This window comes from Monodon monoceros, unplaced genomic scaffold, assembly GCF_005190385.1.
Source record: "Monodon monoceros isolate NGI ecotype Baffin Bay Population unplaced genomic scaffold, NGI_Narwhal_1 Super_Scaffold_19, whole genome shotgun sequence".
Taxonomy (NCBI): domain Eukaryota; kingdom Metazoa; phylum Chordata; class Mammalia; order Artiodactyla; family Monodontidae; genus Monodon; species Monodon monoceros.
In genome coordinates, this window is record NW_021703775.1 from 68,444,889 (window position 1) to 68,460,856 (window position 15,968).

Here is a 15,968-nt window from a genome sequence, read left to right on the forward strand (position 1 = left end):
TGCTTCATTATTAATAAAAATAAACTCTGCAAGGATTCTCTGGTTTTTTATGTTTTCTTGAAATCAAATCTATATTATTGTTTTAAACAGTATAGTGTTCTGTGTATCTTGTGGGTTTTTTGAAACTTTATTTCCTTCAAAGGAAAATTACATTGGATTTGCAAGGAAAATATGATGGTGTCTGTATCTCTGTTACCACATCTTTTCACCAGATGTGCATGTGTGCCATTTGCTTTCATTTTTATGGGTTTTACTGTAAGGAGTTTTTTTTTTGTTTTGGTTTGATTGAGTTGGGATTTTTTTGTTTGTTTTTTTTTGGCTTTTTGTTTGTTTGGTTTTGTTTTTGGTTCTAGGTACTAAGCCCTAGAAGAGATTGTTTCTTTCTCTCTGACCTAAAGTACTTTATATATACAAGCCTGTGTTCTCGATTCTATAATTCCAAAATCCTTGAAAAAGTTTTTTAGTCTTTTGGTAACAAACCTCATTTGTCAACAACACCTTCTCTTGAAACTGACATGAAACTATATGTAGTCTTTGTTTCTCCCACTTAGTGTGAATATTCATGTGTTTCACTGTGTTTGGTTATGGGATTGCTGCCCCTAATCTCTGGTGATATTACATAGTATATGGCATATCATGTTGCCTTTCTAAAATCCAAACAGATTTTTATGTCTGAAACATTTGGCCTTAAGTGTTTGGGGTCAGGGATTGTGGACTTAGGTCTGTATTGGTAGCACTGGTTACAGGTGCTTGTGGCAGTTTATTCCCTTGTCTGTCTTTCCCATTAGACTTTGAACTAAGAAAGCTTTCCTCCTTGGCCCCACAGACCCTAGTTTATTGTGTACTTAGTAAACAGTGCTAAACAGAGTTGGTACTTAATATTGAAATTGAATACCAAAAATTGGGGCAAAGCTTTACCCAGATAGGTTATTGAACTACAGATTATAGCATGTTTTCTTTTCACTTGATTATATGTTCTTTTTAAACAGTCTCTTTCCTGTTCTGCTTCTCTTTTCTTTCTTCTTACTGGAATCTTGGCTTCACCATTGACTAATCACTGTGTGATCTTGAACAGCTTACTTAACACCTCAATACATTCATTTGTTCATTTGTAAAAATGGTGTCATAATTTTGCTTACCTCAAAGTATTGTTGTGAGGGCTAACCAGAATGCTTCCTGGAATTTAGCACTCCTTTTGCTGTTAATGTTGCTGTTATTGATTCATATCCTGTTGGTTACCTTAGTAACATATGGTGAACCATCCTCTTACTGACTTTGAGGTCATTTTTAGTGTTTTGACGCTTTTAACAGTGCTGGAGTTAATCCTTGCATAGATGTCCATAAGTCTTTGTGGCCTTATTTTTGTAGGATAGATTGAAGTGGGAATGTTGCATCAGTGGCCCCTAATATTTTTTATTTTAGTGGATATTTGCGTGTTACTTTCTTAAGGCAGAATTGAGTCTATATAAGAGTCTATATAAGAGTGCTCATTTCTGTATAAGAGTGCTCATTTCCCCATAACCTTACCTGCAATGGATTTTATCAATTCATTTTTAAAAAGTAATTATAAACTCATGGGAAATTATAAAAATAGTCCCATGGATACCTCACCCCGCTTCCTCCAGTGGTAATGTCTTATATAACTACAGTACAATATCAAAACCAGGAAACTGACCTTAGTACAGTACTGCTAACAAAGACCTGAAGATATTTGATTTTTACGAGTCTGACCAGTGGTGTCTTGGTTTCATTTGTTTTCCTTTAGCCACTGTAAAGTTTGGGCAGCTTTTCATGTATTCTGTTGGCTATTTATATTGCATTTTCATATCCTTTATCCATTTTTTTCTAATTGGTTGTTTGTATTTTCCTAGAAGGCTCTTTTAGGTATGCTTTGTATAGTTTTGTTGATGATTTTTTTTCCTGTAGAGAAATTTTTATTTAGTTATTAAGGTTTTCTTTTGTGGTTTGGGTTTTTTTCTCTTTTATGTAGAAAGGTTGCTCTATCCTGTAGGTTATACTGTTTTCCTTCTACTTTTTATATTTTGGCCTTTAATCCATTTGGAATATGTTTTTATATAAGCTGTGAGAATTAAATAATTATTTAATTATTAAATAAACTATTTTATTTAGGACTCTCTCGGTTGTTTGTGACTTAAAACCTCAACAAAATTCCAGAGGTGGGACTGGCTTAAGGCAAGGCTGGATACAGTGGCATAACTAATATTGCTAAAAAAAAGAGTGTTGCTGTTTTCCTCTTTGCTCAGCTCTGCCTTTTTGGGTGTTGAATTTTCCTCTGTAATCCTTACCTAGCCCTTCCTTTCTCTCTCCTTTGTGTTGCTCCACCCAAATTCCAGATACTCCCCTCATGGTCATATGACTGAAAGTCTTAGGTATTATTTTCTCATACTGCTCAGGGGAAGAGAAAGATTCTCACCACAGGTGACCGTGTCATAACTCAGTCTTCTTCCTGCTGCACAGAAATAGTACCTTTTACATTTATTGTGATCTGTTTCTATATTTTCTATTTTGTTCCACCAGCAGTCTGTAAGAGTGAACATTTGCCTGTTTATCCTGTCCCAGAAACACATTGCTTCAATAAAACTCTAATTTAATTATTATTATTCAATAATTATTCAATTCAATAATTCATTATTCACTAATATTCTAATAATGTGCTTAGAGTACATTTTAACATCTTCTTAAGCAAGTCTCTCATCATTTATTTCCCAGAAATTTCTTGGCAATTTTTATATGTTTGTTTGATACAAACTTGGGAGTTTTGACTAGAATTGCATTATGTGTATTTTTAACATGGAAATATCTAAATTAGATAAACATAACTGAAAATCAGCCTGGAGATACTCAGTGTTTTTCTTTTTCTTTTTTTTTTTTTTGCGGTACGCGGGCCTCTCACTGCCGTGGCCTCTCCCGTCGCGGAGCACAGGCTCTGGACGCGCAGGCCCAGCGGCCATGGCCCACAGGTCAAGCCGCTCCGCGGCACGTGGGATCCTCCTGGACCAGGGCACGAACCCGTGTCGCCTGCATCGGCAGGCGGACTCCCAACCATGGCGCCACCAGGGAAGCCCTTCTTTTTCTTTTTAATTAATTAATTAATTTATTTTTGCCTCAGTTGGGTCTTTGTTGCTGTGTGTGGGCTCTCTCTAATTGTGGCGAGAGGGGCATACTCTTCGTTGTGGGGCTCAGGCTTCTCATTGTGGTGGCTTTTCTTGTTGCAGAGCACGGGCTTTAGGCAAGCAGGCTTCAGTAGTTGTGGCTTGTGGGCTCTAGAGTGTAGGCTCAGTAGTTGTGGCACACGGGCTTAGTTGCTCCGCGGCATGTGGGATCTTCCCGGACCAGGGCTCGAGCCCGTGTCCCCTGCATTGGCAGGCAGATTCTTAACCACTGCGCCACCAGGGAAGTCCCTCTTTTTTTTTTTTTTAATATTTATTTACTTATTTGATTGGCCTGGGTCTTAGTTGCGTCAGGCAAGCTCCTTAGTTGCGGCTCACGGGCTCCTTAGTTGTGGCATGCAAACTCTTAGTTACGACATGCATGTGGGATCTAGTTCCCTGACCAGGGATCGAACCCAGGCCCCCTGCATTGGGAGCACGGAGTCTTAACCACTGTGCCACCAGGGAAGTCTCCTCATCATTTTCTTTAACAAAAGGTTTTCCTTTATTTTCTTCGTTGTCCTCCATCTTTTCAGTTTATTTTATTTATTTATTTACTTATTTATTTATTTATGGCTGCGTTGGGTCTTCGCTGCTATTAGCAGGCTTTTTCTAGCTGCGGCGAGTGTGGAGCACGGGCTCTAGGTGCGTGGGCTTCAGTAGTTGTGGTACACAGGCTCAGTAGTTGTGGCTCGCGGGCTCTAGAGCGCAGGCTCAGTAGTTGTGGCACACGGGATTAGTTGCCCCGCGGCATGTGGGATCTTCCCGGACCAGGGCTCGAACCAGTGTCCCCTGCATTGGCAGGCGGATTCTTAACCACTGCGCCACCAGGGAAGTCCCCATCTTTTCAGTTTTTGACCCTCAGCACCTTCACAGTACCAAAAGACAGTGGTCCTGCTCTCTCCCACAGAGAACTCTTATCTTTAGATACCCAAGATATCTAGCAGCCTCTTCCAGTAGGCTTCTTTGGGTTATTGAGTAGTACCAGCAGAGAACTGAGAAGGGAGATACGGAAATGTGCTAATAAGTTGCCTTATCCCTCAGATATTGTGAGTTGGTTTTTTTTTCTTAATTTAAGGATGCCACACATTTCCATTTATATTGCTATAGGAAAATGAAATTGCTTACAATTAGAAAGGAAAATGATATATGTATATTTTCAACAGATAATTTATTATATACCTAAAACTCTAGAAAATATGATAAATGTATATTAGAATTAGTAAACTTTTAACCAGGTTTCTACATAGAAGATGAATATTCCAAAGCCTGCTTTATGTCTTTTAAAGTGATCTCATGATAGGTCTAAAGACCATCGTAATATAGATAACTATGGAATCATTATATTTTACACCTGACACTAATACAATGTTACATGTCAATTATATCTCAATTTAAAAAAAGGGAGCATGGAAATGTGTTCGTTCCATAACGCAGATTCAGTCTGGTGCAGCAGTATGCAGGGAGATTAATATTATTTATTTCTGTGTGTGTTTTCTTTTTCTTCCCTGTTTTACTTCTGGACATTTAAGGCTTGGGCTAAATGAAATAGATTAAAAAATTTTTTTTCAGCTTTATTGAGGTGTATTAACAAATAAAATTGTAAGTGAAATAGAATCTTTAGAGAATATATTTGTGATGCTTCTGTGAGAGAAATTTGTCTTGACTGAAATGTTAGATGCTAAATTGGGATTAAGAGAATTATAGAATTATTTTTTCTTTAGATAACTGGGAAGGAATTTTACATTTTCTCCATGGCAGCCTTTCTAGATTTATAGACTTTTTATAGTTTATAAAATGTGTTTATGTCAAATGAGTGTTGATTTGTTAATTTTATCTTAATTCAGTGTTACATAGGATATTCAGAGACAGAAACTAATCATTGTGTTCTCTCTCTCTCTCTCTTTTTTTTTTTGGCAGTGGAACTTCCCCTCTTGCATGCCTGAATGCAATGCTGCACACAAACTCCCGAGGTGAAGAGGGCATCTTCTATAAGGTTCCAGGTAGAATGGGAGTGTATACTTTGAAGGTAAATATTTTTGTTAGTCATTTTAAAAGTGAAAACAGGAAGTAACTACATGTAATAAATAATACTTGCATCATAGAGACAGAATTCTGTTCTTGAAGAGCTTACTTTCAGGAAGAGGTAAAATTTTCAATCCTGTATCCAATACATTTTTTTTTTAAATTAATCTGTAACCATCTGTAGGTAGATTGGAGAAGTAACTTCATTTTTCATTCTTTGCCATAGTATTAGTTTGAAAGGATGAAATGAAAATGACTTCCAGTGACTTTTAAAGGGTGTCACATATTTAAATAATAATGAGTATTACTGTGGAGTATACAGCCTTGATACTTTATATTACTTTCTGATTTAATTCTCCATTACAATTCAGAGTTGTGTTTATTATTCCTTTATTATGATAGAGAAAGCCAAAGTTCAGAAGATTGGATTTTCTTGCTCAGTGTTGGCCAGATAGTATCAGAACCAGAATATGAATCCATATCTGACTGAATTCCCGTGTTCTTTTACCATAACAGGCTTGCTAAGTTCTAATTTCTGCACTAAAAAGGGACCTTGACTTATCAGTGTCCTTTCGGTTACAAACAGAAAAACCAACTCAAATGAGCTCGAGTGAAACAGAGAAGTTATTAGTTCACATAACTGAAAATTCTAGGGAAACTCAGCCTGAATTCGGGAGCTCAAATGATTGTCATCAGGGATGGGTCTCTCCCCTTTCTTTTGGCTTCAGTCTCAGGCAGGCCCTCTTCTCATCGTACATGACTTCACTCCCAGCCCCCACTCTGCAATCTGTAAGTCTGGAGAGAAGGAATCTCAGGAACTGAAGCAGGAGCCCTTTAGTTAGTTCTGATGTGGCTTAATTGGTTTGGCTTGGCCCATGTGCCTATACCAGAATGATTGCCGTTACCAAACATATGGAGTCTTCTGATTGGCCGCTCTTAAGTTCATGATCACCCTTGATGTGAAAGTGTGGTTAAGCCCTCTCAAGCCTGATGAATTGAGGCAAGGGTTGTTTCCCAAAGAAAATTTATCAGCAGAAGGAGAATTAATGCTTGGCATGCAATGACTATGTCCATGTGTATGTGGGACTCTGTCCCCTCTTACCTTTTTAGTTTTGGCTGTAGTCATCTCTGTGCTCACTGGTTGTGTGTAGCCCACTAACATTAAAAAGATCTAACTTACCCATAACACCTCCTTTTAAAACACCTTGTTGAACTTCACAGGGTTACAGGGATCTAGTCCCACATAGAGCTTTCTGTGTTTCTTTTAGGTTTTAGTTGTTCTAGGCCTTCTATATTGTTAATAACATTTATTAAATGCCTGTTCTATACCTGACACTGTAGAGGCTATAAAGAAGGATAAACTATGGTCCCTGATCTCTTGCAGCTCACATAGTTACTGAAATAATTGCATGCTCACAAAACACACAGTGCTGTAAAGTACTGTGAGAGCATAGAGAAGTAAAGATGAACCTTGAATAAAGGGATCTGGAAGATTTAGTTTGTTTTTCTGTTGTTTTAAAGTTGTAAAATTTGAGTTGAACTTTGGCAGATAAATAATAGAAGGAAGGGCCTTCCAGGACAAGGGAATAGCTTAAGCAAAGGCACAGATAAAAGGATTCAGGATGGATTTGAAAGTAAATTGGAGTGGTTAGACCATAATCTGTGTGTGGGCTAGTGTGGTAAGGAGTCAGGATGGGGTAAATGTTAGGTGAAGAACAAACTCTGGAGGCTTTTGAAAACCTAACTGAGCGGTTAAGAAAGAGAAGGAGGGAGGGTAGGTATGTGTTGAGGAAACGGCAGAGGTTTTTTTGGAGAACAGCATGATCAAATCATGTTTAGGAAGATAATTCAAGTAGGATACACTTAAGAGTAAAGCAAGAAAATTTGTCAAAAGGATGGTTATGATTGTTTGGAAGAGATAATTGGCCTAAACTGTGAGAGTGGTGAAAGAGATGGAGGCAAGGAACATTAGGGAAATGAAACGTAAACTATTTGGAGTGGGTAAAAGAAGGGGTGCAGGATTTGGGGCATGAGTTGATCCTGGAGGGATCACAAGTTTAAGAAGACAGTTAGGGGGGGCTTCCCTGGTGGCTCAGTGGTTGAGAGTCTGCCTGCCGATGCAGGGGACATGGGTTCGTGCCCCGGTCCAGGAGGATCCCACATGCCGTGGAGCAGCTGGGCCCGTGAGCCATGGCCGCTGAGCCTGCGCGTCTGGAGCCTGTGCTCCGCAACGGGAGAGGCCACAACAGTGAGAGGCCCGTGTACCGGGGGGGAAAAAAAAAAAAGAAGACAGTTATATTTGTATTTAAAGTGCGTGTTGAACTTACAGATCAAGAGGTCTTGTTTGCAACTAACTCTATAAAAGTTTCCTGTATTTTGAAGGAAAGGATACGTATTTTAAGAAAGTGTATAACATGTGAAATGGCACTAGAGTATAAACGTAAGTGGAGAAAAACAGTTCCTTATTAGATCAGAGGTTACTGTCTTGACTGTAATGTTGTGAGTACTAGTTATAGGTAGGAGGGTCATGTGTCAGAATTACTTTTTATCTGATTATAAAAATAAATTATGTGGGCAAACAAAAAATATATTGAGAAGAAAAAAGAATCATCCATAGTTTTATAACTCAGAAATAACATTCACTAATGTGTTTATTTATATTTCACATACTACATAAATACATAGTAGCTAATATTTATTGAGCTCTTATCATATGCCAGGCCTTGTTCTAAGCATCTTATATTTATTAACTCATTTAATTTCAGAATGATCTTTTAAGGTAGGTACTGTCACCCCATCTTATAGACAGGGAAACTGAGGCATGAGAGTTTAAGACTTTGACCAAGGCTGCATAATTAGGAGAAGATAAAGCCAGAATTCAAACCCCCAAAGTCTTAATTTCCTAGTTCTTGATCTTACAACTACCCTGTATATCTCTCACATACTGTGGCTGACACAGGTGTCCTTTCTGATTAGCATTCTCACTGTCCAGTGCAGAAACCAAAGATTCGTGTGATTTTTTTTTTTTTTTTTTTAAACCATTCCTTTTGTGTTTGACTCTTGCTACTTACCAATTTTTGGAACCAGTTAGATTCAAATAATGCACTATCACTTGCTATCCAGACTTTTTATAATACGTAATGGTACTTACATACACACAAATATATATATATATATATATTACATGGATGATGGGTGTACATACATTTTAAAAAATTGTTATTATATAGATTTTATCCTGAACATTTCATCATTTACCTGGATTTAAATATACCAAGTTTTTTGTCCAGTTTAAGCCTCTGTGTTGTGCCTGCATAAGATTGTCATGTATATTTTTTATCTTTGAGTATGGATGGAAGCATTAACTAATTTGACCCAAAGAAGAGAGATGACAGGAATTCAGAAATTATTGCTGGTTCTGCTACTGAATCTTATAATACTAAAAATTAATCAGCACAATTAAAAGTCACAACAATGCATATCAGAAATTTAATTCCTATTTGCTGAAATGGTAATGATTAATCCTAATTGGATGCCTACATTTTCAGAAAGATGTGCCGGATGGGGTGAAAGAGCTATCAGAAGGTTCAGAAGAAAGCAGTGATGGTCAGTCAGATTCCCAGAGTTCTGAGAACAGCAGCAGCAGCAGTGATGGTGGCAGCAACAAGGAGGGAAAAAAGAGCAGGTGGAAAAGGAAAGGTAAATCCACCTGATCCCTCCATAAAGTACTGAATGCTGTAGGACAAATGCCCTTGTTAATAGTTCCTCGTTTTCTAGACCCCACGTCAGTTAGCCTCTTTCCCTTACCAGTTAGATCAGTACTGTCCCGTGGAATTTCCTGCAGTGATGGAAGTGTTCTGCACCTACGCTGTCCAGCTCAACAAAGTAGCCACTAGCTACATGTGTCTTTTGAGCACTTGAAATATAGCTAGTGTGACAGAGGAACTGAATTTGTAATTTTATTTTAACTAAAATTTAAATAGCTACATGTGGCTAGTGGCCATCACATTGGATAACATGGCTCTGGGTTTTACCGGGGTTTATTTTTAGCTCTTGGCTGCCCGTAGCCTTTTTTAGGATGCTCTTATTTTATTTACCTCTCTAATGCTTTCTTTTAAAATTTGAGGACTTAATTGCTCTAAGAATTCTCTCCTTACTAGGAAAATAATGCTTTTCATTTCTACTGGCAAAGACTAAATTTAGTCTGCTGGTCTTTGCTCTCATCTCCTCCTTGGTTTCTGCTTCATAGCTTACCCAAAAACTTTCTTTAGGGAATAATATCTTTGTTGCTGCAGCTTCCCTGGGATGAATTTTCCACTTAAGGATACATTTTATTACCTCTTCTTCTAATTATTTGTAGCTTCTTGTCAAGAGTCTTTTTGAAGAGGGCAAATCATTTTTACCCCAATATTGATAAATTTAGCCATACATGGTGGGGCAGATTTTAAGCCAGCTCATGCTGGTTCCTTTATAAGGACTGATATAGTGATATTCCAGAGCAAAATAGACATCCAGGAGTTTCCCTAGCTTGGGTGACCTCTTACGTTTGAGTCATAGGTGAGTTGCCTTTGGATCTAGAAGTTGGAGTGATGCTTGTTGGAATACTTGACTCATTAATTTTAAGTACCTCTAGAACTATTGATTTTGAACTATAACAGAAAAATCATCTTCTTTATTATCATTTCTGTGTTAATGTGTGTGCTACTCCTGGAGAAGATTTAGATAATTGGTGACATTATCTGTGCTCTCTCATACAGCTACTACACTTGCAAGTTGGGCAAATTTTGAAACCAGAGGATCCTAGCTTTAAGATCACAGCCACTTAGAGAGCAGCTCAGACATCATGTGTTAGGAACAAATGGAATAAAGGCAAGGCAAGGTTGGGACCTGTGACCAATATTCTTGATATGTGTTTTTTAAAGTAATTCCTGTCAGTGGTGAAAGGAGATGTGTCCAGGACTTCACGTTTCTCAGAGTGTACTAAAGACCTCTTTTTTTGGAAGGATGGAGCCAAAAGTATTAAGGGCTCTGTCTCTCCTCGGCTTCTCCCCAGTTTAAATTTTTCTTTTTAAGTTTGGGAATTGTTGATCTAGGATTAGGAACCAAGCCAAGTCATCAGGCAAGAGAGACAGATTCATAATTTCTGGATGTGGCTGGAAACAGGGAAATCGATACTAAAGGAGGTCAGACTAGTAAACTGGGAACAAAATCTTGGTTGTGGAAGTCTTTGCTTTTCAGTAGCTCATATGCTGCAGTGGCTGTTTGTTTTTGTTTTTTTAACATCTTTATTGGAGTATAATTGCTTTACAATGGTGTGTCAGTTTCTGCTTTATAACTGCAGTGGCTATTTGAAGTAGTGGTTGTTACATGGTTGTGAAAGGCGCTCTCTAAATGTATTATGATACAGGAGGATTTAAAATAACAATAGAACCCCATTGTCCGTAGCTTAATGGGTAGATTAAAATAGTATAACCTTGCCCCACACTTGGCATAATAATAGAAGATATTAACAGCAAGGTAATAGCAAATTCAAAATTGTGGTCCACATAAACTATTTTTGAACTGCCTCTGATTCATTCTTCTTCTAGAAATTGTCACAATATTACTTAGCCTCAGTTTACATTAAGATGAGATGTTCAGTAAAGATCTTTTCTGATTGTAGCCTATTAAACTGAGTATAGAATGGCCTTTATGTGGCATTTGGAAGGTGGAGATGAGAGGTGCACATGATGGCATATGGACATGCTAACTACTCTAGCAGCTCTGATGGTCTTCAGAAATGGATAAATGCTGAGCTAGCGATAATGAAGAATGATTTAGTCTCTCGTAGGATGTGCTTCTCTCATTCATGGGTCATGCATATGACATAGGCATAGAAATGTAAAATTTTAGGTTTATATTATATATTTATGAATGTTTTTGTAGTCCAGTGCAAGTTAAAATGGAAAACTTGTAGTTAGCAGTGATAGTAGCAGCATGCTGCACAGCAGTTCTAAGTCAGTTGCAGTTATTAATAAAGGTAAAACTAACTAAATGTGCCTATTGCTTTTTCTTATTTAGGGCTTTTACTCTCAATCTGACATCACTTTATTTCAAATGCATGGTAAGACAGGAAGAACACTGAGATGGTATCAAAACCCACTTCCTTTTATGCACAAAAATAAAGAGCTCTGACAGCAAAACTGATACTTCTAGTTGGAAATCGATAGAAACTCTTGATATAGGTATACCTTTTAGCCAGATAGGGACAGAGAATAGAACTTTGAAATTCAGTCCAATGTTAACACTGGTTTATTGATTTCTGTGTAAGGTGGAAGAACTTAGAAGTTTGTAGTTCTGGTTCCTAATTTTCAGACAGGAAACAATGTTCAGAGACGAGCTTTTTGGAATTCCAATCCAAGGTAAGATGGAATAACGCCAGAAAAATGATTAAAATCAACTTTTCTGTTGCTTTTTTGTAGGACTGTAGCTAAGTGAAGTCTCTGCCTTTCCCCTAAAATATAAATACTGCAGCATGCAGCAACTGCAAAAGCATTATTTTTATCTTCTGAAAAAAGTTTTGTTAAATTTTGGTCTGCTTTCAAAATGTCAAGAAAAAAATTAAGTGAAATATGCTTTTTCACTTGTAAGGTGTTACTAATTCTTTCCAGGAACATGAGCTCATGTTAATTTTACTGCTTCAGGAATTTGATACATAGTGTGTTTGGAGTTACGTAAAATACCGTAGACCTGTCTGCCCTCTAACAGCATTTATATATGTGTTAAGTTACTGAATAGTGATGATTATATATAGAGAGAAATGTCACCTTTAAAAAGTATACTGGAGAGAAAAACTCCTTTGGGCAAAGTTAACTTACATGGTGAGAGACCTTTGGGAGAGATGCTCTCTTCTCTCCTGGGGTGATTAGTGTCTGAGTTGGAGGTTTTAGCTTTGTCATGTATTAAAGACAGCTACACTACTAGGACTTGGATAGTTAGGGTACCCAGAAGCAAGGGAAGGTGTTCAGGTAAGGCCTCTTCATCTTTGGTTAGGGGACTGTTTGAATATAATCAGGAGCCACAGCCTGCTCAGTTTGGAGTAGACTGTACTTGGTGTGAGGAGAAGGGATTTAGAACTAAAACGGTCTGTTACTTCTGGAAATGAAGTTCCTCTAAAGAAAGACTACTGTGAAAATAAAACTCTCCCTTAAGAGAAGGATTGCTGTTTTTGACCATGCACACTTTCAACTATTAATCCTTCAACTATGTAAAGCTCAATTTCAATTTTGATATTACTACTCCATTATTTCTGATAGTGTCTCTCATACTTCAGAGGGGCCCATTGAATGTCTTCAGGAGAAACTAAAATGCTAAGTCAGAGATTATTTACTAAAGCTTTTAATTCAAATGCATCTAATATGAATAGTCCATTGCCCTTTTGACCTTGTTCAGTATGATAATCATTTGTTGAAATGGAAAATTCCCAGTGCTATAATGTATCTGAAAAATGGTACCTTCTGATCTTATACTCAGGGGATGGTACATATGTATCCAACAGCCTGAAACTACTTCCAGTAAACTGTGTAAAACTGGATTTAATAAGCCTCAGTTCTAAAATTTGTTTCAAATATTTTTCTGAAAACTCTTAAATTTGAGTTTAAAAAGATCTCTCTACTAGGTCGCTGTTTGGTTTTTGTGTGTGACATTTTTGGTTTTTTAAATCAAATAATGAGTGCTTTTGATCAGAACTTGTTAATCTTTTGTTATGTCTATATGTTTATATGAAAGCAAGCATTTTTGTTTCTAATCAGATACTAAATACGTTCTTAAATGAGTGCTTTTGACTCTGTTGCGCCATCCACATTGGAGGACTAGTAGTTCAGGATATAATCTTGAGAACTGTTGTTTAAGCAGTTAGTTTATTTGCAGAACCAAAGAGTTTTAAGCTCTTTGGTTTTCAGGAGTTTTTGGTTCTTTTGGCTCATCTCATTTCCATGTAAATTTTAGAATCAGCTAGTCAGTTTTCACATGCCCCCGCTCCCATTAACCTGCTAGGATTTTGATCGGGATTGCATTAAAACTGTATGTCAGTTTGGGCTCTGTTGCATGTTTACATTAAGCCTTTCAATCTATGAAAGTGATATTACTGCATTTTCTGCAGTTTTCTTTCATTAATGTCATATAATTTTCTTTGTAGAGGTCTTGTACATCTTTTATTAGATTTATTCTTTGACATTTTTTATTCTATTATAAATGGATTTGAAATTTTTTCATTTCATGATTGCTTATTGCTGATATATAAAAATACATACAAGGACTTCCCTGGCGGTCCAGTGGTTAGGACTCCACACTTCCACTGCAGAAGGCACGGGTTCAATTTCTGGTCGGGGAACTAAGATCCCACAAGCTGTGTGATGTGGGGAAAAAAAAATACATATAGTTAATTTTTGTAAATTGATTGTCAATGTCTGTGAAGGGTCTAGGATTCTATCCTTTTTGTAAGCTAACAAGTTAGCTTTGTATTGGTTCATGCACGTTGACAGAAGATGCAAGACTCCTGGGTCAGAGAAAAAGGACTTTATTACTCACAGCATGGCAAGCAGTATGAACATAGCATATTTGTTGTGTTGGTTCCTCTTTATCTCCAAGTCTTCCATGGTTGATGAGATAATGGGCCCAGGTGCATGCTACTCATGCTGTTGGTTTGTATCTTAGCCAAGGAACACTGAGGCTGAGGAGTTCAATTCCTCCTTCCCTCCCTCCCTCTTCCCCTCCCTTCCTCCCCTCCATTTTTATTGAGATACAGTTGACATACAACATTGTATAAGTTTAAGGTGTACAGCATAATGATTTGACTTACATATGTCATGAAATGATTACCACATTAAGTTTAGTGAACATCCATCATCTCATATATTGAAATAGATAACAAAATTAAAGAAATTAAAAAAAATTTTTCTCCTTGTGATGAGAACTTTCAGGGTGTACTTTCTTAACTTTCATGTATAACATACAGTGGTATTAATTGTATTTATCATGTTGTACATTACATCCCTAGTACTTATTTATCTTCTAAGTGGAAGTTTGTACCTTCATCAGTCCCCGCAACCTCCCCACCTCTGGTAATCACAAATCTGATCATTTTTTCTATGAGTTTGTTTTTGAAGTATAGTTGACCTACAACACTATCAGTTCCTGGTACAAAACATAGTGATTCCATATTTCTGTATTTCAGAATGATAACCATGATAAGTCTAGTTGTCCTCTGTCACCAAAGATATTATACCATTATTGACTATATTCCCCATAGGGTAGGATATATTACATACCTGTGACTCATTTATTTGGTAACAAAGTTTGTACCTCTTAATCTGCCTCACCTGTTTCTTTCTTCCCCTCACCACCACTCTCCCCTCTGGCAACCACCTGTTTGTTCTCCGTATCTATGGGTCTGTTTCTGGGTTTTGTTTTTTGTTTTTTTGTTTTTTGTTTTTTGGCCACAATGCACGGCTTACAGGATCTTAGTTCCCTGACCAGGGCTTGAACTCGGGCCATGGCAGTGGCCAAGTCCTTACCATTGGACTGCCAAGGAGTTCCCATTCTGTTTCTGTTTAGTTTTGGTTGTTCATTTGTTTTGTTTTTTAGGTTCCACATATAAGTGAAATCATACAGTATTTGTCTTTGTTCTTCTGGCTTCATTTAATATAATATGCCCTCTGGATCCATCATTGTTGCCACACATGGTGACAAGATTTCATTCTTTTTTATTGCTGAGTAATGTGCCACGTTGTGTGTGTGTGTGTGTGCATGTGCTGTGTGTTTGTACGTACATGCGTACATACATAACACATCTTCTTTATCCATTCATCTGTTGGTGGGCACTTAGATTGCTTCCATATCTTGGCTGTTATAAATAATGCTGAAGTGAACATAGGGGTGCATATATCTTTCCTGATTATGTTTTTGTTTTGTTTGGACAAATACCCAGGAGTGGAACTGCTGGATCATGTGGTAGTTCTATTTTTAATTTTTTGAGGAATCTTTGTTCTGTTTTTCCATAGTGGCTGCACCAATTTACATTCCCACCAACAGTACATGAGGGTTTCGTTTCTCCACATCCTCGCCAGCACTTGTTATTTGTTGTCTTTTTGATGATAGCTGTTCTGACAAGTGTGAGGTGATACCTCATTATGGTTTTGACTTGCATATCTTTGATGATTAGTCATGTTAAGCATCTTTCCATGTGCCTGTTGGCCAACTCTGTGTCTCCTTTCAGGGCTTTTAAATAGTAAGTGGAAGCAAGCCTACTTTGGGAAGAGTTACTGCCTTCTCTCAGAGTCACTGACTGTAAATACAGCATCCAGGGACTTGCATTCTTGGCATACCCAGCAAGTACTTGTAGCAACACTGAGGGCACGTGGTGGATTGCCTCTCCCAGCATTGATATTGTATCCAGCAACATTTCTAAATTATTTTCTAATCTAATGGTTTATATATAGGTTTATTCTTAGGATTGTCCACATATGCAAACATGTGATTTATGAGTAGTGGCAGTTTTATTTTTTTGCCATGTTATACTGGCTAGGGCTTCCAGTAAAGAGTGACATAGGAGTGGTAACGTCAATCATCCTTTTCTCTATATTTATAAGGTAAAGTTTTGAATATTATGCCATTTTCAGAATGACGTTGACTACAGTAGGTTACTGTAGACACTCTTTATTAGATGAAGTTAGTTCCTTTCTATTTGTAGTCTAAGAGATTTTATAACGAACAGTTGTTGAATTTTATCAGTTG

General features: G+C 37.4%; 1 protein-coding gene across 2 annotated transcripts in view; it reads left to right on the plus strand.

Moving 5' to 3' along the window:
- Positions 1 to 15,968, plus strand: part of ASXL2 (ASXL transcriptional regulator 2) — a 129,865-nt gene that overhangs the window by 75,159 nt on the left and 38,738 nt on the right. For both annotated transcript variants that reach the window (XM_029231659.1, XM_029231660.1), the window contains 2 exons: positions 5,091 to 5,199; positions 8,744 to 8,894. In XM_029231659.1, the coding sequence (XP_029087492.1) occupies positions 5,091 to 5,199; positions 8,744 to 8,894 (260 nt within the window). The remainder of the gene's footprint in view (positions 1 to 5,090; positions 5,200 to 8,743; positions 8,895 to 15,968) is intronic.